The 15,471-nt window shown below is 38.7% G+C and overlaps 1 protein-coding gene across 4 annotated transcripts in view; it reads left to right on the top strand.

Annotated features, from left to right (window-relative positions):
• NOL4 (nucleolar protein 4) overlaps positions 1–15,471 on the top strand; it is a 183,908-nt gene that overhangs the window by 46,894 nt on the left and 121,543 nt on the right. For all 4 annotated transcript variants that reach the window (XM_062568251.1, XM_062568252.1, XM_062568254.1 and 1 more), the window contains exon 5: positions 1,148–1,280. In XM_062568251.1, the coding sequence (XP_062424235.1) occupies positions 1,148–1,280 (133 nt within the window). The remainder of the gene's footprint in view (positions 1–1,147; positions 1,281–15,471) is intronic.

The raw sequence follows: 15,471 nt of genomic DNA on the forward strand, positions 1-15,471 counted from the left end.
ATTTTCTAGGTCAGTTCTGGTAAGTAACTCACAAAAAAAAAAAAAAAAAAAGAAAAGAAAAAAAAGTCAAAATCCTGTCAGTTTAAGCTCTGTTTTAATGAAAGAGACAACCACATGTTAATTACATTCATTGGAAAAGTATTTTCAACTATTCTTCAGGGGATACATAATCATCTGCCTTGTTTCTCTGTATGTTCTTTAAATGGCTTTTGTTGATAACAGGAGTAATTATCTCAGAAAAGTTGCTACTGAAGATATATCACTATAGGTTTGTGTGTGGTCTCAGAAACTTACAGAGAAAGGCTTGTGAATGAATGCTTAATTTTAAATCCATGAGTGGACACAAGAACTTCAGTGGGACTAAAGCAAGTAAAGTTAAGCATGTATGTGAACATTTGCTGGATGAGGGCCCTATCTGTTTTGCTTATGGAGATCAGCTGGGGATAAACTTTTAGACTGACACTTTTTGCTCTCTATTATCATCCCTAGCAGAGACTCTATAATTAAAGTTGATGGATAAATCATATTGTCTGATGTCTGAGGTAGAATAAATTCCAGGTGATTCTCATGTGGTTTACCATTGACTGTCATTTGTCATTTCTAAGAACTTTATAAACTGTATCATTTTCTCAGACACTTCTCTAAACATAATAGCAGTGTAAGGCTGACATCTTGCTGAGGGAATTTGGCCATAGATTCTTTTTAGGTCAAATTGTCATTCTGAAATATTACCATATTACCGTGGTTAGTCCTTATAGGGTACCTGCCTTACTTGGGTAAGGAGTTCAGGCACAGAATGTGGAGAGCTTTCCTCCCTCAGACTGGAATAACAAGATGTTTATATGGCTATTCCCTAGCCCCTTTTTACAAAATATTATGGAGAGTAGTTACTAGTATGTCAATGGAGTATTGTCGTAGTTGGAAAAAATGCATTTGTCAGATTATCATATCACATACATACTGCATTTTCCTTACTCTTCTCTATGTATTCTGCTTGTTTGTTGATATATACACAGTATTAGCATGAATAAATTCCATTCCAGGTGTGAGTGAAATAATTGGGAATGAGTGAAAACAGTATATAATGTGTGAACAGCATATGTTATCCTGACATTTTCTAATATGATTCTGAAACTTTCACCTGCAGGATGAAAGCTCAATAGAGAGTGATGAGTTTGATATGAGTGACTCTACTAGGATGTCAGCTGTGAACTCAGACCTCAGCTCAAATCTTGAAGAGAGAATGCAAAGTCCTCAGAACCTCCAGGGCCAGCAGGATGGTAAGGCTCTCGTTTCATGCAGAAAATGTGGTATTTCCTTGTCTCTTCTCCATTCTGTGCCTTCATTTAGTATCTGCTGTGTCCTTTTCTTTGTAATGTGTTTCATTAGGCAACTTGAAATATATGTGCCCTTTGTCTCAGCATGAGAAAGATGAAACTGGGTTTTTGCAGGTTAATTTAATTGTTGCTTAGGCAACAAGTGAGTGCTTAGATCACTATGAGTTAAATATTATAATTTTACTATTATTATATATATAAATAGTGTGACCTTACATAGGCATAACAGGAAATGAAACTCAAACCTTTCTGAGGCAATCCAGAGGGCAGAGGAAGTTGTTTCTAGTGGTCGAAATGAGAGAGAGGGATATGACAGAAGCGTGGTGGTTTGAGAACTGGGAACTGGGGTATTCAAAAGAAAGGATGAAAAAGACAGACTCCAATAGCAAAACAGAATTTACAGAAGAGAAAATAGAACCAATAGCACTGTAAACCTTAAAGTTAGTTATTCAAGTTTACTTACAATGCAAAGATATTTTGTTGGTGACGTAGATGGAAGATCTACTTTGCGTAGAGGATGCATGCTCTGTGACTTCAGCCCTGCTACAGAAAGTGTTAGAAGTACCTGGTTTGGAGTGAACTTTCTCCTTGAGAGCGGAGCTCACTCAGAATCTGTCTAGTACAGACTGCTACCGTGGGTCATAAACGGCATAGGAATCTGCACCCAAAAATGCAGGTCTGTTCTGTAGTCACTAAAAGCAACATATTGGCATGTTACTCTACACGTTACTCTATAATGTTCTGACTGTGTGTGTCAATTCAGAAGTGCTTCTTCTATTTCTACTGAATATTAAATATATGGAAATTGACAGTTAAGATGGATTATTTCCATCTTTGCATCATCTTCAATTGTTGGTTTGAAAGCTATTTAGGCAGGCATGTATGTTGTATGTGGGATAGGATCTGGTTATGGTATTGTGCTCTGTTGCTCTGTAGATAAATAAAATTGATAATTTCATACGACAAATTCTAACCACAGCTGTCTTTTAACTTTGTGTCCTCAAACTATCACAAAATTTATGTAACATTTAACTTAATTGCTGTCTACATATGTTCACTAAAGGAGCAATTCTCTTGATGCTCAAGAAGTAGGGGAAGCTGGTTCACTTTCCTGTTGCAGCTTGACTTTTCAGGGCTAATATATTATAATATTGATACTAAATTAAGAGTTTGTAGGGATAATTTGGAAGGTGCTATTTTTATATATTTGCTTTTCAGTGCAAAACTGTGCTTTAGAGGTTATCAATTATGTATATATTCATGCATTTCCCTTATAAAGTATTTCTTAATAGTAAATGTGTGCATGTGTGTGCCTGAAGTAAAAATTCTAGCTCAGTGCAATAACCTATGAAGCAATGCCTGTCATTCAAGTCTTGATATCTGCTGCAGCCAGATTCTTGTGCCACATCTAAACATACTAAAGCATGTATAAGAGCCATAAAATACTGTAAATCTGTCACTTGACATTTAAAATCTATAGCAAATAAATGTGCTGTGGATTTTGAACTCTAGGTAGTGTGATCTTACAAAATTGCTTTAAATCTCTCTGCTTTCCTTCCTTTTCTCCCAAATGGTATTTGCTCACCTTCCCAAGGCAAACCTATTTCTGCTCCTTCTTCTGACTAAAACATCTGCTGATAGATTTAAAATAGGAGCTTTTTGTGCTTCATAGTTTTCGAATGCATAGCTGTTATCAGGCAGCAAACTTAAGTGTGGCTAGTTATAGTGTTATTGTTTTTTAAGATAAGAGAGAAGGGACTGAAGGAGGAGCAGAAAGATGTCAGAGAAGGGGTAGGATGAAGGATGATAGGAGAGTGCAGGAAAAAAATTGGAAGAAATTAATGAACACAGGAGGAGAAAAAGGAAGTGAAAACAGGAAAGGGGAAAGACAAAAGGGGACTTAAGTGAATTTAGCAGTAGAATCGCTTCTGTATCCAGCTCTGTATCCCATAAATTTTACAGTGTTAATACTAGATATAGTGCACATATACCCAAATGATTACCTAACCATGCATATGTGTATCTAAAGTGAGTCCTTCCCCCTTCCCTCAAACTATTTTATATTTCCATGAGTGTTTTTCAGCCACCATGTTCAGTCTGCAGACAAAAGCACCTAGCATTTGGCTTGTCTGAAATGTGTTTGAAGCACTCTGGCAGGGGGAAACTTACTGGTGTGTATGAACGTCCATGCATACACAGTTGTGAATGGTGTCTGTGGTGGAATGGGACAGCACATGTCTTCTGCTGACACAAACATGCCCTCTTTGGGAGGCTGATATGCTAATACAAATCACGAGCAAAGCTGCTGCTGAGCATGGATGAGTGACAGACCCAGACTACCTAAAAGTGATCTGTTCTGTCACTGTGTTTATATGGCCTTTCATATAAGGTAGCGTGAGAATATTTTGAGACACTTATCAGTGTTCTGCGGATTTTGGGATGGTTTACTACTAGCATATAATTGGAGTCAGTGTACCCCAAGGATTGCCATGGTGACCCAAGTTGTCCCACTGAGGGGTAAGTGGAAAGACGCTTCCTACTCTGGTAAGACACTCTTATTTTGGTGCTACACTTGCACTGTATGCAGTCAGGTATTTGGTTTTGGGACTCTGTTGCAGAGCTCACACTAGAAAATTTGACTTGAGGTTTCTCAAAGTCTTCCAGTCTCAGCCTTCTCTGTTTCTCATGGTTACATTGTTCAAACCTAAAGAGAATAAAGGCAACCCACAATATCAGTTGAAAGTAATAGACTTCATCCTGAAACGTCATGGTAGGTAGATAAACTGCAGAGGAGGTAGGCACAGAGAGGGAACAAGTGTGTGTGTGCTTATAATAGGTGGGTGCTGGTTGTAAAAATAGTAACCAGCTGGAATATCCTACAGAAAGAGGGGGAATAATAGTTATAGAGGAACTGCTCAGAAGTCCTGGGACATGCCTCTGTGCCGAGGCTTCATAAGATTCTCTGTATAAAGCTTATTTGGTTGAAGGGGAATGGAGAATTGAATAAGAAAGGAAAAGTGGGGAGAGATGGTGAATGCTATCCATTGTATTCAAGTTGCAACAGTACCATGAAAGACAGTGCCCACTTTAAATTAGCCTTTGTATGCTTTTAAATAACAGAGCCTTGAATCACACCTGCTGGTGAACGGTTGAAAATAGCATCTGGAGCACCTGCAGGGATGCTGCAACTGTGGGGGAGGAGTTGGAAAAGAGCTACTGCTCTTCCCTGGGGAATTTGAAAAGGAAAGCAGCTCTAATTTGCCATCATTCCCCAGTTGGGAACAAGGTAGGGCTATCTGCTTAGCAGTCCCTTAGAGCTGCTTTCCCTAGCAGCCAGCTGGAGAACAGGGCTGCAAATTGCTGAAGTGTACCTTTCTCTCTTGCACTGTCTCCCTTTGCTTACCCCTATTTTCTTGCCAGTCTTGTCCATGCTCTGTCTACTTCCTTAGATGTGCTGCATATCCCTTGCCCTCAGCTGGTTCTTTAGAGAGAAGCCTGCGTATCGCTCACCTGCAGGCAAGACTCATGCTCCCTGTTTGCCTTTGCTTCTCCTTTCTCCTGATGATGCTCTAGGGACTCTGATATTACCAGATCAAAACCTTCTGCCCTTGTCTCAGACCACAAGGCTGCAGGCAGAGTTTGCAAATTGAGTTTGAAATAAGGAGCCTGTGCTTTTTTCTTAGCAATTCAGTGCTTCCACCTATACAAAATGTTTTATGCAGTGAAGACTGACCTCTAAATCAATCTGTTAGAGGGGCAATGAGATCTACCATGCTGAGGGTCAATGGGACTTTGTTGTTGCCTGTCCTGGTAGCTGTGACCCTATGAAGAGCTGTGGAGTGCGTTTTGCGGGCTTGCTGTGGTGGTTCATTAGCTACCAAGATATGAGAGAGGTGTGTGTGTGTGAGGGGGTGACTCTGATTAAAGGAAACTCAACGTACACAGCTGCATCCCTGCAAGTAACACGGCTTGAGGATGACTTTTATACTGAAATATGTTGTTTTTCACTATATGAGTTATCAAATAAAAATCAGGGATGAGACTATTTGATCTAGACTGTAACTCAGTGCAGGACAGAGAATTCCCCTATTTTCAGCATTTCTCACTTTTCAAAGGTGCACTAAAACATATCAATGCTTACATTCAACATATTAATAATTTGGGTGTGCGGGGATTATCTGCTCTTCAATTCAAATTTAGAAAATGATACAGTTAAATATTTGTACATATTTATATAAAACTCCTCTTCACAGACACTATGTAGAGGCTGTGCTTATAGCTGCTAGCTCAGATAAATATGTCATGATTCAACATTTAAAGGGGTTATGCTGTTATCTTTGTGTATATATATATATTATATATATATATATATATATATATACACACATATATACACATAAAGATTTATAGAAAACTGAGCAAATGTACCTTAATGCTTTGATGCTTTGGAGAATTATTCCTTCAAGTAGTTTATGGCCATTTAGATGGTCCCAGTACTTTTGCCCAGGCATGTTTAAGTTGCTGGGCTTTCTGCACTATAGATTTAACAGATGTGGTTGCTCACTTTAGCCATTCTGTTCATTCATACGGTGTTTGTGGTAGACAAAGAAAGTGGTGGAGTCGGTCATCTAAATGCTTGCTGTCTGTGTCAAAACTATAATCTTCACTAAACAACATCACCTGGAACAAGTAACGTTAGCTGATTAGCTTGTCAAAACTGTGTATCCGTGCTGTTCCCATGCTTGCTTCTGTTTTGTTCTCTCTGAACTGAGTCCAAGTCAAGTTTTTAATCCATCTTCCCGTTCTGAACCAGTTGCACTGTAGTACTTCTTTCAGCTTTTATCTTCATTCTAGTGAAACCTGGACTCCCTGCCTTAAAATATAGACCTTTTCCATGCAGTAATTTAAGCAAGATGTATTTGTTCAAACACCAAGTACAGGCCAAAGTGAAGATACTTTGGCAAAGGAGCATAGTAGAGTAAATCTTCTCCACTGCTGTTCTGGGCCTGCTCTTGACTAAAGTGAGTGAAAATAAAGGCAGTAAGAGAGCAGCAGATTCTCAGCACTAAACCTATTGCAATCATTCTGCTGTAAGTTGTGAATTTTCTGTGGGAAAGTTACATTAAGGAATACTGAGACTTTAATTTTGTTTAAGCACTGAAATGCGGTACAAATATGCTTGTTGGGGATGAGGTTTAAGTCCGCTTGACCCTGACAGAGACCCAGTGAGGATTAGTGCAGATGCTGGCAGAGTCTGGGTGTCTTTTACTTAAGTTTGACTTCCTTAAGCATCAAAACAAAGCACCAGTGAACTAGTAGAACAGCATTTCTATGGTGTATGGGATGGAGCGAAATTACCGGAGGAAGTCATAGAGGCTTAACAATAGTATTAAAATAAAAAGCATCCTGCCAGCTGGACAGTTTTTTCTGTCTGCAACCCCATATATTTTTAGAAAGCCTTTTAATTTTTAGAATTTTCTATTACTTGATAAGTTTTATTTGCAATTTGTAGGTCACTCCTGACACAGCTATAATGGTATAAAGTTTGCTGATTGTGCTTATACAATTATGCAAAATATTGCACATGCAAGGGTAATAAGCTTTTTATACTAAAAGAAAATTAATTTCTGTTTAATAGCGAGGGTTTGTGCTGATTAAGAATACAGGATGTAGCCCTGTTAGCTGATAAACATTATAGGAAAAAAAAGATATTTTGCTGTTTTTTTTCCTTCAAAATGCAGATAATTTAAAATTACATTTAGATTGGGGTCAGGAGAGCTGATGGAATTTTTTGATATCTTAAAACCTTCCAGTCTGGCTAGAGTCAGTGAAACTCGTAACATTTTTGACCAAAATCTCACTTTGTATGACTATGGATGACACAATAAATATTAGTCTTCTGAATAATAGCTCATCTAAGATATCAAGACATGAGACTTGTCTGTCTCATGGCAATAGAAAAGAAGAAGAGAAAGGTGTAATAACATCAGGGCTGTGCTAGTAATATAAAATTTAGGTGTAGTCTTTTGTGATTCTGCTTTGCCTTTCTCTGAACAGAAGAGCCTACCTATATGAATGGGTTTTACTGTTCCCCTGTTCTGGGAGACCAAGCAGATGCAGTGGAGACTGAATGAAGGTATCAACCTTGTCCCAAAGATAAGGTCTGAGACAAATTGGCAAGACAGAATGAGGAAGGTCTCTGCTTCTGCTGCCCACCAATCTGTTCTGAGGATAAGCAAAGGTCTCCTCTCTGCAGCCGTCAATCCGCCACCTTTCACAAACAGCAAATTCAGTACCGAATACAGAAAAAAAGAAAGCACAATCACATGTACATGTTTCTGAATAAGCCTATGGGCTGAAGTGTTATCTTATTCATGTTGAAATCACAGTTTCTTTAGATAGAGCAATATATTATAGCTAACTTGCTATCAGAGAAAATTAATATTTTTCACCTAAGCGGAGTTAAAGGGAGCCTGAGAACTTGGCACATACTAATAGTATTATTTTGCTTCAGTGGAGCTACACCTGGGGTGATCTGGCCCGTCAGATTTGCTTTGATGTAATTTGATTTGCACAGACAAATGCATATAAGAGAGAAGAAAAAAAAATGCAGAAGCAAGAACAGAGAGCAAGGCAACTGGAGAAATCTACATCCGTTGGCAATTTAATGACTTCTTTAGAGATGATACAGTATCAGTGCAAAAGCATGAGGCACGACAAGTGACACCGTAATGTCTCTTGCGCACTGTTGTAATGGCAGTGCTAATGCATTGCACTGAGCCAGCGTAATAGCTTGAAATGTTGGTCCAGCTGTATTAAAAACTTTTACTCCTTAAAATTATTAAGGATCCTTTGGAGAGCTGAGTGGAATTTTCAGCAAATCAAGTATTTTAATACACGAGCTACTTAGGAGGCAGCTGATATCCGCATTGTCATCAGAGTGCTGGGCTGCTCTGCGAGGCTCTTCTGTTGTATGACAGATGAAAATCTTCCTTTGACTCTCTGTGCAATTCAAATATTGTAAGTATTAAGCAGCAATGTCTCGCCATGGAGGACCCTCCTTTCTTCCTCCAGATTAATGTCATTAAGTGAATGCATGGCTGAGACCAGCAGCTGACCTGCTGAGTGTACCAGCGTAATCAGACAAAGATATGAAATTAGGATTTGGACCTGAGCACCCTTCACACTTCACTTAAGTGTAGCAGCTAGACTGTTTTGACAGTTGACTTTTCTCGTATGTAGGATTATTGTATTTTCACTTGCTAGATACAAGCATCTTGTGAGTTTGCTGGGCTGAATGTCTTCTTTCCCTCTATATTTTAATTCTATGTGTGTCCTCTCATTGTTTTATATTCTTTTTTTAACATCTTTGTTGCTTTTCTAATATGAAACTGTAATTTGCTTTAGAGACTAAAATATTATTAAACATGAATTATGCATTTAGCAGACTCTCTGCTACAGTCTGACTGGTCTGCTGCAACCAGGGAACAATCACATTTCCCGCACCACCGTCCCAGCTGCACAACTGTCACTTTGTGTTACTCTTGCCTTGAACAATCGCGTGTGGCCTGTAATGACAGTAATTGCCTCAAAATTGTTTGTCATGTTTGGCGTGGTAGCAACAAACTACTAACTGTTGGTAACAATCAAGTTCTCAGCTATTATTGCGTGCTTACGTAAGGGAACACTTTCAGCCAGTAATAGCTCAGAAATGAGAATTATCTTCTCATAAGTAATGCTAAAATGCTTGCAGGCCATTCATTCTGTTTCCAAGCCTCCCTTCTGGCATGAGCAGTCCCGTGTTAAGGGGAATACGCTCTCGTGTTAAAGGCTGGCCTCAGAGCTGTGTCCTTTCCCGCCTTCGGACCGGGTCTGCTTGCTGCAGCGGTGTTGCACAGGTTCTCTGTCAGGAGATATTTCATTTTGGAAATAACACTAACCAGCCAACCTGTCTGTTCCTGCCATGGGTGCTGAAAGGAGCCAATCTGCTTTGGATTTCAGTGTGCCAAACCTTATAACTACGCTTAGCAGGATTAAAAAAAATGGTGATAGGGTTTTGGTTGATTTTCTTTGTTCTTCTTTGTCTTACCATCTCCCAGGCTTTTCCCTCGCTCAAAATTAAGGAGGCTTATTCTGATAGTTAGTTTTGCTTTCCAGTACAGTCACTTTGCCCAGTACATCCTTTCCATAAACAGCAGTTGACTGTAGCAGTGGCTAGAATACTTGACTGAATATGACCCACTTCCTTACAGTGTAGGTAAGAGGTTCTTTTCATAATTACTGTTAAAATGTAAACTAGGTATTGACTCCACTGTTTCTTTTGTTTCCTTTAATGTAAAAAAAAATCTAAAAGAGCGTTTTCAGTATTTATTTCAGTAAAAGGGATGCAAAACAATGTGCTTTTAAAGAAAATTAAAGTTAATTGTTAATTCTTTACTGTGTTATAATATAATAATATTATGTTATATTATTATTATATTATATATATTTATAAATAATATATATAATAAAATATATTCCTGTAACAGGAAGTTTCCTAGAGACACTGGGCTGTCTTGCAAAAGATTTTCTTAACTGGAAATTTCTTTAAAATATTTATCATTCAGTGAAGTACTTTAATGTTGAATAAAATTAGGAGTCATTGGTAACCAGATGCAAGTCCTTTGATTACAAATAAAGTTGTATTTTTTCAGCACTATAATGTTTTGTAATATTTAATACAGAGGAAGTGGTTATTTATTTTCCTGGGGCCTGTGAAGCAGTGTGTTCAAATAATTCACTAAATGTTACCAAATAGTAACTGTATTTGTTATTTTGGGGCAGAGGAACACACTGTTTCTTGCACTTCTTAATAACAAAATGGAAGAAAAGGTGTAATCATTCCTAAATTCTCAGGATAGGCTGAACTTTAGCTGTTTCCTCCAAGTATTCATCAGAGCTAATAATCTGATTATTATGAGAAAGGTAGAAGTGATAGTTTACAGGTTGACTGGAGATAGAAGAAAAATCCTGAAAAGTTAGGCTTAACATCAGCATGGATTAAAATACAGACAGGCACTTTGGCAAGTTTATTTAGCACTTAGTGACTTGTTAACAACTTGTTGGGAGACCTTTGTGGCTCAGGCAGTCTCTTCACTGCTGCGTGCCAGGTAGGCTCTTGGCCAGTACTGGTTGCTGAAGGAACACACTTCCCCTCAAACAGACCTTATTAGCTGCTCAGGAGATTTTGGGAAACTTCTAGCAGTCCTGATATCTCATGTGCTTTATTAGGTGAAGTTGTTCCCTGAGCAGAAGATAGAATGAGCTTGTTAATCACTGTCGTGGATCCCAGCTATAAACAAACTGTTGAACTTGTGTAAAAGGAAAATTGCTTCTGACTGGGAGGTAGAATTCAAACCACTGTTTAGTTTTTTCATACCCTAAAATTTGCATTTCACATAACCATAGACATTTGCAATGATACTTAAATGAGATCATAAACAAGAATAAAGCATGTGGTTCATTAGCAGCTTTTAAATAAGAAAACAATAACATGTACTTTGAGATGATAATTGATTAGAAGATTTGATTCTGTGCTTTGAGAAACACTGTAATGTAACCAATATTAACAAACTAGTTTAAATTCTTAGCAGCAATAATTGCTGTTACTAGTTTGATGGGAGAAGAAATTAAGGAACGTGTACAGTGAGGGAATGGAATTTTTTCTGCAAAGGAAACAACAGATATGAACAGATATGACACTTCATTTGCATAAAATTATTGTTTTATGTGAGAAAATGAGTCTTCAAAATAGTATAGTATGGGAGATTTAGAGGGTAAAATGATTTGTGGCCAGAAAGATCATGTAAGAAACTGCTTAAGTCTAAGAAGAACCAAAATATGAGAAGTACTAAAATTTTAGTGACTTATAGGCAAAGGCATTTGGTAAATACTTAAACAACATGACATAACAAAACTATTGGAAGGTTATTCCAAGGGCGACTGACCCTGTCCTTCAGTGCTTCCAAGTGTCCTTCAGTGTACTAAAGAGAGGATGAAGAGATCAACCTACAAGACTTGAGAACTTTTCCCATTGTCGGTAATTCACGTTAAAAATACGCCCTTGTCAAGAGGAGGTGGTGCAAACAGTGAGAGCAGCTGGACAATGTAGAGCGGCAGAAAGTAAATGGAAGCATCCAGTGCTGCCAAATCTCTTTTAAACAAGACTACTTCTATATTTAGAAGAGATCTGTAAATTATCATTGAATATTGCACAGGCCTCTACGCACATTCTTCACCAAAGGAAACTAGGAGTTCTACAACTGGTAACTTTTTTTGTAACACTCCTCTGAGATAATTGTCTGAGGATTGTACTTTTCTTTAAAAGTTCAAAAGAACCTTGACTTTTAGTGACTTGGCTTTTGAAATTTGTATTTGGTATGATCATGTCCAAAAGATATGACTGCAATTAAAACCTTACTAAAGTCAATGATAAGAACTTCTACAATGAAAGGAACTTCTACAGACTCCAGTGGAGCCAGGGTTTTATCCTTCATGTTTTCAGAATAGGTTTTAAGAAGTGGAACTGATCCAGAAGTAGTGGAAATTGGTACCGATTGTTTAATTAAATCATTAGTGCAATTTATGCGTGGGTGATAAGCTTTCATTCGTTGAGTTAGCCAAGCTCTGTCTGAGTTCCTATACCTTCCTTCTTTCTGCTACATTTCTGCAGTTCTGTAGTAGTCCTTATGTGTGCTGTCTAAGAACTGTGCAAATGCTTATACTCCTGGCTCAGGCTATCCCTCGTTATTCCTGTGCATCTGTAATCAAAAAACGTAGAGTTTTCTGTATATACTGTATTTTTGCAAATATGCCCTATTTTAATTAAAGGCAGGGGTGCTGTAAAGCCTGTTAGCAAAGATATAAATATTTTTCTGTTCTCTGTATCAGCTACTCAGCAGTGTGCTTCCATTCATTCCCTGGAAAAAAAGAACCGAAAATGATTACTTACTTGAGGAGGTAGGAGAATGGTGTTGATAGCATTAAAAGGCATGTGGTACTGGTAGGTTTTGAAGACTAAGAGGACAACTTGACTAAGTTCCCACAGTGATTTAAGAAACAAGTTCGTGATGATTCTTGAGCTGAATTCTCTCAGTTACAGAGCTTTGTAAAGGAGAGAATGGACATGGTAAAACAACTATTTTCTTGAGAAATAATTTTTAGTCATCTGAGAACACGTGTATACTCCTAGCAGTCTAGCCTTTTATAGGCAGCACAGACACTGCTATGGCTCTGCATTTCCTCCTAGAAAAGCTGGTATTGCATGGATAATGTACTTAGATGGGTAGCATTAGCCTTCGAGTCTTTTCTATTCCTTCATCCTCCTCCCAGTATACTGCCTGATTTGGAGTAGCCCAGTGGGTGGTTCTGTTCAGTGCAGGACTTTTTACAGGGTGGCTTTGATGCCTTCTAGTGTGTTTCCTGTTTTTGTAGATGCATAGCACGTGCCTCTATGAGCAGAGGATGCTGCTGCGAGATGACTTCAGTGTGAGGGCAACAGAGGTTGCCCAAATCTGGTATGTGGCCCACCAAACTAGCCTACTGTGATAGAACAAAATTGCTTTGCTTCCTAGCTGAAGTAGGTTGTAGGAACTTGTGTAACACATGGGCTGGCTAGCACCTGGGGGTGACCAGACTGACTAAGAAGACCCCAAACGTAACTGATGATTAAGCACACTCAGGTACGGTAGAGTTGATGTTAGCAATATCAGATATCGGTCTTTTTCTTTGTATCCAAATAGAAAACACCATTTTGTTTTTAAACTGTTCTTGCTCTGCAGAGAGAATTTCCTTGAGCAGCAGTGAGTTTCTTTCTGTCCTGCAGATCTGGAAGGAATCTGGTCCCCCGTACTGTTTGACTGCACCTTGGGAATACTGTAATTAGCTACTCTTCCCTTAGCTACTCTAAGGGAAAAAATGAGGAGAAAAACACTCCTCCATTATTTCTATTCAGACTAAAAGCTATCCCCCTTCCACATCTTTAATGGCAGTACAATTTTAGCTATTCCACTTTCCTATTTAAGTATGTGGTGGCTGCCTTATCATTTGTTTCTCCCTGGCTGTACACACAAGTTTACTGCCATATGAACAGAAGTCAATTTTGGGAACAGAGCCAGAAGAGTAGAGGGCTAGGAGGAGCGTTTAGGTTGTGGCAGGGGTTGAGTCTCCCGTCTGTCACCTTTATTTTTAAAAGGCAACTTTTTCTCTGAGTGCTGCTTCACCTAAGCATCAGGACAGCTTGAGGCGAGAGACTGAGAAGTGAGAGGCTTTTTACACTGGCATTAGAGTGATAAGGAAAAGGTTTTCCCACACTCTGATGTAGTTACTGGGGAGGAACACGGAGCCTTTGTGCCTTTAAGGTGCGAGTTTGAGGGGGGAAGAAAGAGTTTCCGTGATATTCCTTATTTCTCAGTATAATGAAGTTCTAAACTATTTCTCATCAATTTGAGATACTTGGCAACAAACACTATTTAATATCAAAGGAGGATGGTAGTAGAAAAAAGAAGAGGTGCTGGTGATTGAAAGGCATGTACTTCCATGGGAATGGACTGGAGCAGAGAGAAAGGGGTGGGGGGCAAGGCAAGCTATCTTCACACTGGTGTTTCTGGATTAGATTTCTCAGCACTAGAAAAGTGCAGTTTGAGAAGCAAGCAAAAACAATTTTCCAAAGATGTGACTGGAGGATAGGAAGAGAGGCAGCAGTGAGGAGCTTGGCAGACATAAGTGCTAGGTCTGTAATTCCTGCAGAGAGGTAGCAGGTGAGAGAGCACTCATCTGTCATTTGTACTTTGAAAGTGCTGCTCTTAGTGAAGGTTTGAAGCTTCTCTTGTAATCACCTCTCAAAGAAGCTGTTTAAAAGAGTATTACTCGCCCGAGTGTGAAAGGATAATGTCAGTGCAGGTAAATTTAGATGTCTTTCTTCATAATTTTAGTGGGCCTACATTGGTTTATACCAAAGGTGGTTCCAAGCCTGTTTAAAAACAGCTGTTTTTTTCTGGCCACAATATTGATTTCTTTGGTAGTTGATAGTTGTCACCGTGTCCTTGTAAGTATGAAAAATGTAATCTTACACTGCATTATTTGTTAGGCTCATTTTATAAGTCCAAAGTGCAATGGTGATAAAGAAGTCCTGCTGAGGTCCACCCGCTCTCCATTCTGACCTTAAAATGGTAAAATAGCTAAGTGGGTATTTGTGGTGAACTCCTGCCTGATTTCAGTACAATAAAATCGGCTCTGGAATAACAACTAGTCAGTAACATGACATAAAAGGCATGCTGTATTATGTTGTCTAAATTTCAGAAGAGACGTTGTCACCTACCTCTTCCACCCACCCTGCACATGTGGAGTATTTTTTCAAAGCAATCTGAGGGTGTTTGCCTGTGCATTTAAATTGAAGGCCTGATTCAGTAGTTTTATCACTCTAAGTAGCAATGCTAAAGGAAGTATTTTCAATTGGGAGCATTTGGGGAAATATTACTGTCTTTGTCAAATGTACCAAACCGTACAAGAAGAGTGACAGCAATTTCCAATGCTCAGAGCATCCTTAATTCAGGATGTTTAGAGCTATTAGCAGGGATAGCAAGACTCAGAAAGGTTACTCTCATATCTTTCTAGTTAAATCAGAAGGCCAATGGAGCTGGGGAAATGAGGCAAGGAGGGATCTTTGACAAAAGAAGAATGTCCATGGCCTTGAGTCGTAGTAATGTATATTATTTAGAATCTGGAGATATCAGAATTTGCCAGTGATATGATTGAAAGCCAGAACATGATTTGCAGATTGTGAAATAATGAAAACAAAATAGTCTGAAGGATAGGGTTTTGTGAATAGAGTTATCAGTTTGTGGAGGTTGGAATTTATCAAAGGCTATAAGTAATGTGTCAAGGAACCCCTGTGAGTGGATAGAGAACAGAGAGGATGTTAATGTTGTGCTCCTGTGAGAGTGAAAGGAGCTGATGAAGATTTTTGGCCTACTAGAAACTCAAAGGGGAGAGAGCTGTAGTGTTAGTGGATAAAATTCCACTAAGCTAGATCTGCACTAGTCTTTAATCAAATGTGACTAGCCTGTGGAAGGAAAAGGTGGGTTTTGGCCTTGAC

The sequence above is a fragment of the Rhea pennata genome, chromosome 2 (assembly GCF_028389875.1).
Source record: "Rhea pennata isolate bPtePen1 chromosome 2, bPtePen1.pri, whole genome shotgun sequence".
Taxonomy (NCBI): domain Eukaryota; kingdom Metazoa; phylum Chordata; class Aves; order Rheiformes; family Rheidae; genus Rhea; species Rhea pennata.